The 15000-nt window shown below is 45.2% G+C and overlaps 1 protein-coding gene across 1 annotated transcript in view; it reads left to right on the forward strand.

Annotated features, from left to right (window-relative positions):
- Positions 1-5514: 5514 nt before the first annotated feature.
- NTNG2 (netrin G2) overlaps positions 5515-15000 on the forward strand; it is a 41818-nt gene continuing 32332 nt past the window's right edge. Inside the window, exon 1 of the mRNA XM_081339828.1 lies at positions 5515-5805. Within this exon, the coding sequence (XP_081195954.1) occupies positions 5593-5805 (213 nt within the window). The 5' untranslated portion in view covers positions 5515-5592. The remainder of the gene's footprint in view (positions 5806-15000) is intronic.

The raw sequence follows: 15000 nt of genomic DNA on the forward strand, positions 1-15000 counted from the left end.
CTGCCTGGCACCCGTCCCGCCCGCCTCCCCGCCGCGCTCTGTCGGGGGTTGGCCAGCCCATCTCGCCCGCCGGCCGGTCTGGACCCGGAGCGCCTGCCCGTCCCCGGTGAGTAAGCGCGGAGATCTCTCGGGCTCCTCTCGGGCCCTCGCTCTGCTCCGGCGAGCGGACGGACGGCCAAGTCCGCAGCCGTCCTTGCCCCCCCCCCCCGCCCCGGAGGGAAAAAGTTAGCAACAACCTGATTTATCCGACCGAGATGCTGGGGGCGGGAGGGGGGGGCGATTGGGTTGCCTATTTGCGCGTGTGAATCTCTACAATTGCGCCAACATCCGAGGAAAGGAGACGTTGTAGGGCTCTCTTGGCGTTCCGGATTTCTCCCCCCCCCCCGGCGGATTTGTGCCCCATCCTCTTCACCATCAGCCTTTCTCTTTGCTTTCCTCCCTCCCTTTTCCTTCTTTCTTTCTCTCCTTCCTTCCTCCTTCCTCTCTCTCTCTCCTTCTCTTTCTTTCCTTCTTTCCTTCCTCTGATTCTCCTTTTCTCCTTCCTTCCTTTTTCTTTCTCCTCTTTCTTTCCTTCCTTCTCCTTTCTCTCCCCTTCTCCTTTTCTCCTTCCTTCCTTCCTTCCTTCCTCTCTCTCTCTCTCTCCTTCTCTTTCTTTCCTTCTTTCCTTCCTCTGATTCTCCTTATCTCCTTCCTTCCTTTTTCTTTCTCCTCTTTCTTTCCTTCCTTCTTCTTTCTCTTCCATTCTCCTTTTCTCCTTCCTTCCTTCCTTCCTCTCTCTCTCTCTCCTTCTCTTTCTTTCCTTCCTCTGATTCTCCTTATCTCCTTCCTTCCTTTTTCTTTCTCCTCTTTCTTTCCTTCCTTCTCCTTTCTCTCCCATTCTCCTTCCTTCCTTCCTGTCTTTTTCTCTCTCCTTCTCTTTCTTTCTTTCTTTCTTTCCTTCCTTCTCTTTCTTTCTCTCCTTCGCCTGAAGCTTCTCTTGGGCTCCTCTGAAGCCCTCCAAACAATTTGCATCGATTTTCATTTTTCTTCCCACCCCAGCCCAAATCTTTCCCATGCTCTTCCCCCCCCTCCCCACTCTCCAAACCTCTTTCTCTTCCCAAACGGGGATTCTCTTTCTCTCCAGATTCACTCTGCCCTTAAAAAGAAAGGGGGGAGGGGGGGGGAAACACACCATACATTAATCTGATTTTAATATTATGATTATTAAGAGAGAGAAGCAGAGAGATCGCCTAACCTAGCAGGAAATGAATAACAACCCTAGAGATTTCTTTCTGTGTTTTTGACATCCTGCATGATTCTGTGTGTGTGTGTGTGTGTGTGTGTGTGTGTGTGTGTTTCTGTTGTGTATGTGACTGAAATGTACTAGCTGAATCACTTTTCTCCCTGCTTATTTTGGTACGGATCTGCTCTCCCCGGATTAGATCATTTCATTTTACTCATTCGGAGAGCAGCTCAGCCCTGCCTGGATATTTTTATATATTTTATATATTTATTTATATATATTTATATATATAAAGTTAAGAGGGTTGAAATGCCAAATGCTTCCTTTCTAGCTTGACTTACTCCAGACAAGAGTTGACTGTGTCCGGAATGAGCTATTGGGTTCCTTAAGTGGTTTGCAAAATTGCAAGGCCGTAGCCAGCCAAGTAAATTTGCTTGACAAGGGAACAACAAAAGAGGTCATCTGAATCCCTCCAACTTTGTGAAATGTGATCTCTGGGCTTTTTGTTGTTGTTGTTGTTGTTGTTTTGTTTTTCCCCCTCTACAGCATCTTCTTCCCCTCCAACACTTGCAAGGGCACGCCAACCCCAAATATTTCTACTCTCCTACTTTGATTTCTAGGTGACTTTTATGTGTCCGTTTTCTTCTCAAAAATCTTAATCAAGCTTCTTCTTATGCACAACTGGGACAGAATCCTTTCCGTCCCAGCAAGGGTTTCAACCCCTATATTTTGGGATTTCCACCACCACCACCCCAAAAAAAGTTGGCAGAAAGCTAGAGCTTTGTTGAGCCTTGCCTTGGGGGCTATCTTGTCTTCAGCCAGAAATATCTTTTTTTTTTTAAAAGACATCCTTTGGAGTTAGGGCGATGGATTTGAAGAAGGAAGTCTTAAAAATGCTTGAGAAAGACCTACCTCTGTTTTTTTTTCCCCCTGGAGAATGCAATTCCCTTCCAAGTTGTTTCAGGTTTTGGGGCTGCTTTGATTACACGCAGCTGCTTTGGGGCTGCTTTGATTCCACGCAGCAAAACTCAACTCCATTTCAACGTCTACCACAAAAGAGCCAAAGAGCCGGAAAAGAGAAGAAAACAAACAACGGTCAAACCACAAGGATTGATTGTTGATTTTTTTTTCCAAACAGCAAAGCAACATGCTTGTACAATTTCCTTCTTGCCTAAGTTCGTTCCCTCTTTTTTTTTCCTTGCCTCTCTGTGTGTTTGTGTGTATGTGTTTTCTGAGAAATATTGCATTTAATTGCCAAGTGCGCAGTTAAAGCTGACTGCTTCATTCCCCAGTAGGGTGTTGCAAAAAAAAAAACCACTGGTGTTTCCTCTCTATTTGAAAAGGAAGGCTTAATCCAATAACCCGGGAGTGGGGAGCTCACTCCAGATACCCAGATAAAATCTAATATTGTGAGGCAAACTACTACAGTCTCAGATGACCCGCCCTGGATTCTTTAAAAGAAAATCAAGACATCGATTCCACTTCTTCCTAGGAAGAAGTGGACTTTCTTAATAATCGAGATTTATCCTTCTGCGGGGGGGGGGATGCGAAAAGGGCTCCAAAGGCTGCCGAGTCTTGGTGGGATCATCATCATAATTTTTTTGCAGAGCAGGGGAAAGCGATTCCTATCAAATATCCAGGAGGTGCAAAGACTAAAACTGCAGATTTCAGGGAGATAGCTTGCCCTGGATATTCGCTCTCTTCACCAAGGCTACCGGCTCGCAAAGTGACATGACAGATGTCTCCTCAAAGCCTACAGCGGGCTTCATACAGCCCCAGAAATTCTGAGTCTTTTTGGTGATTAATGTCAGAATTACCAGGTGCCAAATCTGATGTGGTAAGAAAGAATGCTTGATGGTGAAAATCGGATCTGATGTCAGGAAAGAGGGGTGTGTGTGTGTGTTGGGGAGGTGGGGGGGGTTCATAACATAATTTTTTGTTTTTGCATCACTCTGTTCCTTCCTTTTCTTCTTGGCTTCATCCCAGCTTAATCTTGAGTTCAAAAATAGTAACCAGGTCTTGCTTTTCTCAGAGAGATTATTTCCAACTGGAGGAGTTAGTTGGGAGACGTTAATCCTCTAATGAGCACAAGAGGCACTTTTCAGAGTTTGACCAGGTTAGCCTTTCACCTTTCTTTCTTTCTTTCTTTCTTTCTTTCTTTCTTTCTTTCTTTCTTTCTTTCTTTCTTTCTTTCTTTCCTTCCTTCCTTCCTTTTTTCTTTCTTTCTTTCTTTCTCTTTTTTTTCTTTCTTTCTTTCTTTCTTTCTTTCTTTCTTTCTTTCTTTCTTTCTTCCTCCTTCCCTCCCTCCCTCCCTCCCTTCCTTTCTCTTTTCTTTCTTTCTTTCTTTCTTTCTTTCTTTCTTTCTTTCTTTCTTTCTTTCGTCCTTCCTTCCTTCCTTCCTTCCTTCCTTCCTTCCTTCCTTCCTTCCTTCCTTCCTTCCTTCCTTTCTTTTTAAAAAATAAAAGCTAGGGAAGCAGAAATGGTGGAGTTTCCCCAAAGAAAAGAGGTTTAAGAGGAAAGCGCTGATGTTAAAAAAAACAGTTTGGGCATCTTTAAGGGGTCTTCTGAAGGCAGGCTGGCACTTTGCAAAACCCTGAGCAAGAATGCCTTTTTTTTCCCCAGCTTGGCCAAGCAATTGGAGGTCTGTGTGTGTGGGGGGGTGTCTTCGGCCTTCTGATTTGGAAGAGACGAGTGTACATGGGGGGGGCACTCCCTGTCTGCTTGATCACAGCAGAGTTTGCCAACAGAGTTTTTAAAAAAGCAGACGGTGGGAACTCAGATCTTGCTGTCCCAGATGCGGTGTGTGTGTGCGTGTGTGGGGGGAAGTGACAGCTCTTTCTGGTTTTGGGATCCTCATGAATCTTTCAAACTGCTGCTGCTGCTGCTGCTGCTTTTCCGTGGTCCAGATGAATCTTCTTGGCAGGAGCTGGGCTGAATTTTCAGTTGTGGGATACATTATTTATTGGGTTTGGCTTCCCTTCTGCTCCACCCCTCGCTAGATTACTGCTTACTCTTGGTTTTTGTTATTTTTATTTATTTTTTCCTCCACCTTTTTTTTTAAGGCACCATTTCTGGTTTCTGTGGATCGCAATATATATATATATATATATATATATATATATATATATATATATATATATATATATATATATATATATATATATATATATATATATATATATATATATATATATATATATGCACACCTGTCCTTTAGAAGCTGGAGAAGCTACTGTCTTTTAATGCTCTCTTACGCTCTCTTTTGCTGATACAAAACTATTTTCCCCCACCCTCCAGCTAATCTTGACTTCTTCTTCTTCTTCTTCTTTTCTTCTTCTTCTTCTTCTTCTTCTTCTTCTTTTCTTCTTCTTTTCTTCTTCTTCTTCTTCTTCTTTTCTTCTTCTTCTTCTTCTTCTTTTCTTCTTCTTCTCCTTCTCCTTCTCCTTCTCCTTCTCCTTCTTCTTCTTCTTTGTAAATCTCTGTTGCAGGCTGCGGTGCCAAAGGAGTGAGTTTCTTCTCCCTTGCTCATCTCGGAGAAGCTGGACATGTGAGAGATTTTGAGGCCGATGCTGCGTTGAAGGGTGTGAAACCCTCCGCTGCGTTCTACCAAGTTCTACCAACGTCTCCCGTTTCCTCCAAAGAAGAAGAAGTAGTAGCAGGAAAAAAAGGAGGGGGGCACCAAAGTCACGAATTAATTGTCTTCTTGAACTTTATTGGTGAAGAAACTTGCTTCGGGGAAATGTGAGGCACGCGTTCTATTTTTTTCCCCCAGTTTTTTTTTTTAGCCTCAAATGTTTTGTTTTTTCCCCCTTAAAGAAGGCGAAAAGAAGGACTTGACAGCTTGGTGCCATGTAGCGGTTAGCACGAGGGGAGAATGAAAACAGAATTATACTCAAGCCTGTAACTTTTTAAGCTCTTCTTCACACAAACCTCCTCCTTCTCCTCCTCTTCCTCCTTCTCCTTCTTTTTCTCCTCTCTCTCTCTCCCTCCCTCTCTCTCTCTCATATATGTCCTACCTCGCTGCCCTCAACCGGTCCAATTTCATCACAAAATGAGAATTTGATAGCTCGGTCAATTGATCGTGGAGAGTCACCTCTAGCTATCTTCGCATCCAGAGATTGCTTAGCCGTCAGAAGGAGAGGATGAAGTGGAATGAGACTTGATCGCTGATCGGCTGGTGCGCTCGGGAGAGCTGCTCCCCATGGCTAAGACAGAGAGATAGAGGATGGCTTTCCTCCACCTGCTCAACTGGAGTTCTCCGGGGTCGGTCTTCCACAGGATGCTTCCACGCTGATCCAGGGAACCTCTTCCAATCCAGTCTCCGACTTGCTCACGATTCCAGGATCCCTTCTGCTTGGCTGCCTCTTGCCATGCTTCACCACGTGGTCACCTTACTGCATTGTCTCCCTCTGGTTGTGGGACAGTATGACATCTGCAAATCCTGGGTCACCACGGACAATGGACCCATGTGGGAGTTTTACGCTTGCCAGCCCAAAGCTGTGGCCATGAAAGACTTTGCAACGGTCCGGGTGGAGCCCTCCGGCATCACCTGTGGAGATCCGCCCGAGCGGTTTTGCACGCATGTAAGTACGCCCTGCTTTGTTTGCGCCCTGTCTCGCTCCAGCGCAGGAGGTGGGGGGTGGCAATTCCCCTCAAAGTCGTGGTGGCCAGGTGCAGCGCCTCGAAAAGGCGGTTGATGTGGTTTGGTTTGGGTTTTTTTGCCTGCAACGGTCCCCCGTGGCGCGTGGGAAGGAAGTTGCTTGGACAATTTGTCACTTTTGTCAAATGTCGACCTCAGTTTTGGTTTTGATCTGGCCCCGGGCCTTTCAGCAAAGGCCAAAGGGGCCCTGTGGCTGAGGAAACGCTGGCCAGTTCTCAATGCTTGGAGACGGCGATGCCAGCCAAATTGAGGCAGAGCAGAGAAGTGACTTTTCACACTTGAATGGTTTGCAGGTTGAAACTGTGGGTTGTGGGGTGAGAGAGAGGAGGTCCAGTCTGAATTTGATCCTTGGCGGTTTCTGGCTTTTGCACAAAATATACTCTCTGGGCGGAAAGTTCTCCTTTTATTCAAAGGTTTGCAAAAAGAGTTGGGGAAAACTCTTTTTCTGGGACAAACTCTCACTTTTGAGGGGGTGTCCTGGCGTCTTTGTCCTCAACGGAGTACCAGGGTCAGGTGTCAAAGGATCCTGGTTGGGTGCCATAGTCAACTGGGCACGAATCTTCCTTAAGAGTTGCGTTTGGCATTATATGCGAGGGGACTTAATGCAGAGAAACCGCACTTTCCGTCTGGGGGAAGAGAAACAGAACGTAGAATGTAGAATCCTACAGCCGGAAGGGACCTTGGAGATCTTCTAGTCCAGCCCCCTGCCCATGGCAGGAAAGCCTTGTTCCTTAGAGGAAGGAATCGGCTAAACTCTCAATTATGGGGTTTCCTGCTAACCTAGATTGCATTTCTCTGGGTTTAGGGTGAGCCCAGCTTTCCCTAGATTAGATTAAACAAACTCAGTGGTCGGTTTAAAGTGATGTGGGTGTTCTTCCCAGGCCTTGCTGTAGATGAATATGTCATCTGAACAGGACCTGGGAGGATTTGTATTTGTTAGCCTCAGGAAAGTAACAGCTGCCCCACGTCGACCAAAGGGCGTTCTTTTCAACTGAGAGAATATCTGAATAATAGATTTGGAAGGGACCTTGGAGAACAGTGAGAATAATTAACCAGTGGAACAGCTTGCCTCCAGAAGTTGTGGGTGCTCCATCACTGGAGGGTTTTTTGAAGAAGAGACTGTACAGCCATTTGTATGATAGGGTGGAGAATTTCTTTCCTGAGCAGGGGGTTGGAGTAGAAGACTCCAAGCATCTTTCCAACTCTCCAATTGTCTTGTGTTGTGTTATCTCATTCTGTAACATCCCTGGCCCCAAAGATGATGATCAGAGATGGCTTTACAAGCTAGGGTAAGGGCGGGGGAGATGTTTAAGAGGTCTTTTTTTTTTAATCGGTCAATGGGCTGGCAGAATTGGCTGGGCAGACAAATGAGCTCGGGTTGGCTTAAAACAGACTTTCGGATGCTTTTGAAGGATCAATACCTAGGCTGGGTTCCTGAATTTAAATATGGCCACAATGGGAATAATCGGTCACCTCGCTGCCTCATTAATTAGTGTCTAAACATGGGGAGATGGGGCTGGAAATTTAAGTGTGTCTCTGTGAGTGTGTGGATACATTAAAGTGGGCGCTATCGTCCTGTGCAAACTCAGTCGATTGGGGTACATCTTGGACGTCCACTTAAGAGCGAAGTTGGGGGTTGGGTGTGAAGTTGGAGACGCTCAAAGCTCTCCAGAAAGCGTGTGGGACATCAGTTCCCATCATCCCCTCCGAGAACAGCCCGCTTGCAAGGACTTTGTAAGAGCTGTCATCAAGAAGATATTTGTCTTTCGACGTTGCCCTTAAGCGGAAGCACGGATGGTGATTTCCAGAGGGCAAGGATTATTTTGTATTCCTAGGCTGAGTGAGCATAAAATTACAAATTCAAAGGAGATCAAAATGCATTGGTTGAGTGTGTGATTCAGCATCTTCTAGGAATCTGACAACTCTCCGGTCAAGAGAGGACTAAGCTTAGATGTGTTCTTTGCATGGTCCTTGGCTTATGACTACAGCTGAGCCCAACATTTCTGTCATTAAGCAAGACAGTTGCTAAGTGAGTATTGTCCCGTTTTACAACCTCTCTTGCTCCGGTTGTTAAGCGAATCGCTGCAGCTGTTAAGTTAGTAACACGGTTGTTAAGTCAATCCAGCTTTCCCCCGTTGAATTGGCTCGTCAGAAGGTGGCGGAAGGGGATCACGTGATCCTGGGAGGCTGCGACCGTCATAAATGTGAGCCTCCTAATTTTGATCACGACACCATGGGGATGCTACAATGGTCATAAGTGTCAAAAATGGTCATAGGTCACTTTTTTTTCAGCGACGTCACTTTGAACGGTCCCTAAACTGTTCTAAGTCCGGGTCTGTATTACATCTGTACAGCAATTGTGATTCTTACTTCGGGTTTAAGATTTACTGTATTGTGTTGTGCGAATACGGCTCTAAGCGTGATGGACAGAGAACTCTAGTTTACAGGACCCTCCACGGGTGCAGCAAGTTGTGTGTTTCCGCTGCAAAAATGCAAATCCTCTTGCCTTGTTGTGAGAAATGGCAACTCACAGGAGACCCCAAAATAAATAAATAGAACAATCCTTCTGCTGTGCCAGTAATAATGATAATAATAGTCCTTTCATAAAGAATTAATAATAATGAGAAACTCTCATAACCTACTGAAAATAATGCTTGCAGAATATAATTTTGGGAAGTTGTCCAACTTCTTTGCATTATTTATTTATTTCCTGGAATCACCCCTTGTCGTGTGCCATAACTTGTCCCTTCCGTGCTTGATTTAGATGAAAGATAGTTGGTGAGTTGGATTTTTTTTAAAAAAATCACGACTCTTTTTATTTTTTAATCATCTTTATTACCTTGGATTAAAACCATCTTCCATCTTAAAGAAAGACGAACGTTTCAAGAAGGAATGTGAAGCGCAAACGAAAAAGGCACGCAAAGAGGAGAGAAAAAAAATAACCACCTATTTTATGCTTATCATCAGTCACTGTTTATCGGTGAATTCATTACGGATAGTCTTCAACCTGGTCACGATGCGGCCCATCATTTCGGTCGCTAAGTGAGACAGCTGTGAAGTGAGCTTTTGCCCCTTTTTACGACTTTGCTTGTCAGAAGGTCGCAAAAGGGGATCACGTGACCCCTGGGACAGTGCGACCGTCATAACTATGAGACAGTTGCCAAGCAGCTGGATTTTGATCAGGTGAACCACAAGGGGATGCTGCAACGGTTGTAAGTTTGGAAAACGGTCGTAAGTTGCTTTTTTTGAGCGCCGCTGCAACTTGGAACAAGGCGTAGAATAAAGAGTTGTGTATACTGGACAGTTGGTGAGTTTGCATGCCAGGTAAAGCAACCAGTTGTGGTTTTGTGAATTGCAAAGTCACAGCGTGCCAACCAGGTTTGTTGAATGAGGCTCTGCACGGCAACCGTGACTCACAGCTAATGTAGGGTGAGGTGTACGAGAACGCTTTACAAATGGCCAGAAGTGAAGAGAGTGTGTGTGTGTGTGTGTGTGTGTGTGTGTGTGTGTGTGTACTCGAGTGTGAAAATGTTTAGTTTCTTTGGCTTTGCCTCTTCTTCGAAGTGGGAAAAGCTCATCAGCTCAGATGGAACCTTTTTAATTAAAAATAATCCCGCTGTTTTGTCAACTACTTTATAAATCACAGCAAGAGCTCTTGATTTCAACCACTGTCTTGCAAATAAATCTATAAAAGTTGCAAGCCGGAGGGATGGTAAAGGAGGATCGTTAATTGGCTGGTCCAGACATCCCCACTGCGATGCTACAGTAAGAGCAGGGAGATAGGACACAAAACATAGAACAACAGAGATGGAAGGGACCTTGGAGGTCATCTAGTCCAACCCCCTGCTCGAGCAGGAGAGACTCTATACCATTTCAGACAAATGGCAGTTCAGTCTCTTCTTGAAAACCTCCAGTGATGGAGCATCCACAACTTCTGGAGGCAAGCTGTTCCACTGGTTAATTGTTCTGTCAGGAAGTTTCTCCTTAGTTCTTGGTTGCTTTTCTCCTTGATGAGTTTCCATCCGTTGCTCCTTGTCCTGCCTTCTGGTGCTTTGGAGAATAGCTAGACTCCCTCTCCTTTGTGGTAGCTCCTCAAATATTGGAAGACTGCTATCATGTCCCCCCTGGTCTTTCTCTTCCTTAAACTAGGTAAAGGTTCCCCCGCACACGCGTGCTAGTCGTTTCCAACTCTAGGGGCCGGTGCCCATCTCCGTTTCAAAGCCGAAGAGCCAGCGCTTGTCCGAGGATGACTCCGTGGTCACGTGGCTGGCATGACTAGACGCCAAAGGCACACGGAACGCTGTTACCTTCCCACCGGAGTGGTCCCTATTTTTCTACTTGCATTTTTTATGTGCTTTCGAACTGCTAGGTTGGCAGAAGCTGGGATGCGTAACAGGCGCTCACTCTGCTATGCGGCACTCGGGATTTGAGCCGCCAAACTGCCGACCTTCTGATCGACAAGCTCAGCGCCCTAACCCACTGAGCCCCGTCTTCCTTAAACTAGACATACCCAATTCCTGCAGCCATTCCTTCGTATGTTTTATCCTCCAGCCTCCTGATCATCTTTCTTGCTCTTCTCTGCACTCTTTCCAGACTCTCAACATCTTTTGGGTGTCAAGATGACTAAAACTGTTCATGTGTTCCTTCTGGAATTCCAGGAAGTTTATCAGTGCCTGGAATAAACAAAGAGAGATGGGGAAAGATGAATCTGGATTTTCCTCAAATTTGGATGTTCCTTGTCTCCAAATGTCACGAGGCAGCTGAGGGCAAGATTTTGTCTTGCATAACGAGGCAGGGAGCTAATGATGTTTTTTTAGATCAAAGGTAAAAACTCAGGAGGAAAAAAAACACCCTAAAGGTCGGTTTTAGATCTCATTATCACCTTGGAGATGCTGAATAATGGATGGAAAAGAGCAGATTTCTCTGCCTCTTTCTCTCTCTCCTCTCTCTCTCTCTTTCCCCTTTCTTATTTTTTTTCTTCAAAAAAGTATCCATAAAAACTCGTAACTAGTTCCATGCTTTTGTTGCCAAAGTTTCAGAAGCGGGCATTTAAAGTCATCGGCGTATATGGGATATATTAATGGGCGAAGGAGGAAATTTTTAAACGTAGGGTTTGAGTTCTGGAAACTTGAGTTCTGGAGGGTCGTTGCAACCTCTTGGGTTTTGATAGGACGGCAAGTTTGCGTCCACGGTGGCAACTTGTTGAGTGAACCCAACCAAGTTGTGGGTTGGTCCGCCCAAGCAACCACCGTGAATCAAACTATGGCAGGGGTCTTCAAACTTGGCCCTTTGATGACTTGTGGACTTCAACTCCCAGAATTCCTCAGCCAAGCACGCTGGCTGAGGAATTCTGGGAGCTGAAGGCCACAAGTCGTGAAAGGGCCAAGTTTGAAGACCCCCCATTTTAATACAAATGGCAGGATAGATACAGAAATTGAACTTAGAAGCAAGAACAGAAAAATATTTCAGCACCACGGACAGCTCAGAATCTGCCTTTCACTTACAGCGAGGGTCTTCAAACTTGGCCCCTTTGATGACTTGTAGACTTCAAAAGCAGCCATAAGTCACCTTTTTCAGGGCCGTCGTAACTTCGAATGAATGTTCGTAAGCCGAGGATTACCTATACTCCACTCGGGAACCGATGCTCCAAATTAAGCCATATTTTTAATCACTTCTCACCATTTTTCCCCACTCTGCGGCGTGGGAATGTTGCGGGGAAGAGGGGCTGTTTCGTGGTTTCGGGTTTTTGTTGACTTGTTTGCACTTCCTCAAGTTCCAGATGTTCCTATCAGTGCCCTTTAGAATCGGAATAGAGCTGGAAGGGACCTCGGAGGTCTTCTAGTCCAGCCCCCAGCTCAAGCAGGAGTCCCTATACCGTTTCAGACAAGTGGCTGTCCAGTCTCTTCTTAAAAGCCTCCGGGGATGAAGCACCCACCCCGTCTGGTGGCAAGCAGTTCCGCTGGTTAACTGTCCTGACTGTTAGGAAGTTTCTCCTTAATTCCAGGTTGAATGTTGTAAAAATGGAAATTGCAAATGCCACATCAGTTTGCGAAGAAAGGAAGGAGGCAGAGAGGGAGGGAGGGGCAGCAAACAGTCCCCAATGCATTTGTGATTGAATAGGGAAGGGAAATTCACTTGAGCCGGGCTCCTGCGGCTAAAAAAAATGAGAAATTATACAGATGGGACAGAGCCAAGTTGCAGAATGGTCAGCATTGCACAGAATTCTATTTTGCATGGACACCAAAATGCTAATTAATTTAATTTGGATTGGAGGACACCTGCACGCGATAGGGTGATTCTCTCCCCCCCCCACCGCCCCCCCCCCCCCGAGCGTATCTTCTAGTTCCTCTTTCCCTCTCTCTCTGCATTTTTTCCCCCCTTCGTGACGTTTCTGGAGGAAGAACTCCAGTTTCTTCCTTCAACAGAAAATCAGAGCTTGCTCATCTGGGCAGCAGCCTGAATGAGAAAAAAAATGAGGGGGGGGGAGAAATGTAGCTTATTTATTTCTCAGTCTGTCACAGGAAAGCAAAGTTTTCCTAGCCTCCGGCCCCTCTTTTGTAAAATAACTTTTTTCAGATGGCAGGGAAAGATGAAGCATTTCCCCGGAGAGAGACAATAGCAGCAAATTTAGCCTTTTCCTTCTTGATTATGTACTCCAGTGGGTGGAAGACTATTTTTCTTCTTCTTCTTCTTCTTCTTCTTCTTCTTCTTCTTCTTCTTCTTCTTCTTCTTCTTCTTCTTCTTCTTCTTCTTCTTCTTCTTCTTCTTCTTCTTCTTCTTCGTCTCAAAATTGCATCACCAGTTGACGAATTTACCTTGATTTCTAAAAACATCTAAAATTTCACTTTGGGAAAATTTTGTGGAAAGAACGGCACGGAAACGTAGCATTATTTTAGCGCCGTGTTTGTGTTGCATGGGATGAGAAATGGCTGCTTGGAAGACTGAATAAAATCACTGTGTTTTCTCTGTGCAAATTCAGGGGGGAGTTACGCATTATTTTAAACAGGGTTCCCCTAAACCAGTTCAGAAAAAAAAACACAAATGGCAACCTGATCTGTATGCAGGAGTGGAGTTGCTATTTTTACCTGTGCAAAGGTATACCCTGCAGTTGACTCACTCTGTGGCTGAAAAGAAGCTTTTTAGCCATGTGTTTGAGTTTCCTCTAAATGTGGGGGGGGGGAACAACAAATGCTTCACATCTTTACAGCGTGTTAATCGGTTGTGAACACATTTATGGAAGCCTGGTGTTTTAATTGAGGCTGAATGCAGCTGTCAGATTAGGAGAAGATAGGGTAAAAATCACACACACACACACACACACACAGAGAGAGAGAGAGAGAGAGAGAGAGAGAGAGAGAGAGAGAGAGAGAGAGAGGGAGAGAGAAACACAAATAAAGGGTGTTTTTTTTAAAGCGTATCTGTTTTAGGAAAGGTAATGTGGATATTTGGAAGGGAACCCTCATCAGCCTTCAGCCACTGTGGCTTATGTCGAGGGATTATGGGTGTTGTAGTCCCAAGTGTTGGGGGGTTACTAGGTTGCCTTAATTGATTCTATTAGCGCCCAGATCAGGGGCCCAGATCAATAATATTTGGCATTGGAACAGCATCGCTGAATAGCCAAAAACTGCTTGGCCAGGTTCAGTCCCTTCAACAATGAATTACAGGAAGTCCTCGGCTTATAACAGTTCATTCAGTGACTGTTCAAAGTTACAACGGCACTGGGAAAAGTGACTTAGGACCGTTTTTCACACTGACGACCGTTGCTGCATTCCCGTGGTCACGGGATCAGAATTTGGACGCTTGGCAACAACTGTGGCCAAGTTGTTTTATGACCGTCACACAGAAGGTTGTAAAATCAGACTGGCTATGTGACAGACCCACTTTATGACTGCCACAGCATGTGATTATGGTGGACAGTCTCCATTATGGCTGTATGTTGAGGATTACCTGTATTGCCGCCATACTGAAGTCATCAAGCCAGTGTCAGTGAGATGGGCAAACTAAAGCTGATTAAATAAATAAAATTCATAAATCATCCCGAAGCCATAATCTGGTTGGGATTGAGCATGTTGCATAAAGTCAACAACCGTTGCTTGCAAACCGTGATTTAGGCTTTTGTCCCAGTTCAGCCATTGGTGGTTTAGTTCAACCCACTATGATGTACTGAATGAGAATGAGAGTTCCTGAACTTAAATTTGCAACAGGGTAGCCACAGAATTTAGAATTTGGAGGTTTGGGCCGGTCTCTTAGTTCTTGAGAAAGAATTGAATTGGATCAAGATTCCAACTGAGTTGAGTAGTGCTAGATTCTTTAGCGGTGGAAGAATAAAAAAAACTCTGCCTGGCTGAGGAATTCTGGGAGTTGAAGTCCGCAAGTCATAAAAGGGCCAAGTTTGAAGACCCTTTGCCTTAGATCAGGGGTAGGCAACCTTGGCTCTTTTATGCCAAGGTTTGCCTACCCCTGCCTTAGATGATCCAGTTAAGATCCGGCTAAGATCCTTCTAAAGACTAAAACTCTCTACCTGAGTTGACAAATGATTGTTTTTTGTTCGTTTATCAACAGCCAGCTTGATATTTTCTTCCGCCTAGAGAAACGCAAACTCTGCTTGACCTTTTTAAGCCGAGCCATCAACATGATGGTGTTCTAAACATTAAAACACCGATGGGGGTGGGGTGGGGGCTATCGCTAGTCTCCCCACGTTCCTCCGTCTCTCCACATGACTCAAATAAGGAGAAGAGTCCCAAACCGGGGAAAAATTTACCTTTCCAGGAGGAAATCTGACGTAACGCTTCGGAGGAAGATGTTTCTCTGCCATTCCAAACTTTGTGTTCTGTCCTCTGCATCAGGCTGTGGCTTGCGAGTCCTTTTCTCCTTTCAAGAGAGAGAGAGAGAGAAGTCTGTGCAAATTCACACAATACTTGCTTCAGTCTCATTGCAATCCTGTCTGGAAACGATCATAAATCCCCCCCCCAACCCCCTAATTCTTTTGCCAGTCAAGCGCCCAACCATTGCTAATTCAAGTGAAGCAGCTGCGACATTAAGGGAAATGAAGGCTAATTTACTAGGGCGGAAAGCAAGCATCAACTCCCCATTTGTTGCTGCAATAAAATCTTGGGAC

Source organism: Vipera berus (genome assembly GCF_964194415.1).
Source record: "Vipera berus genome assembly, chromosome: 15".
NCBI classification, from domain to species: domain Eukaryota; kingdom Metazoa; phylum Chordata; class Lepidosauria; order Squamata; family Viperidae; genus Vipera; species Vipera berus.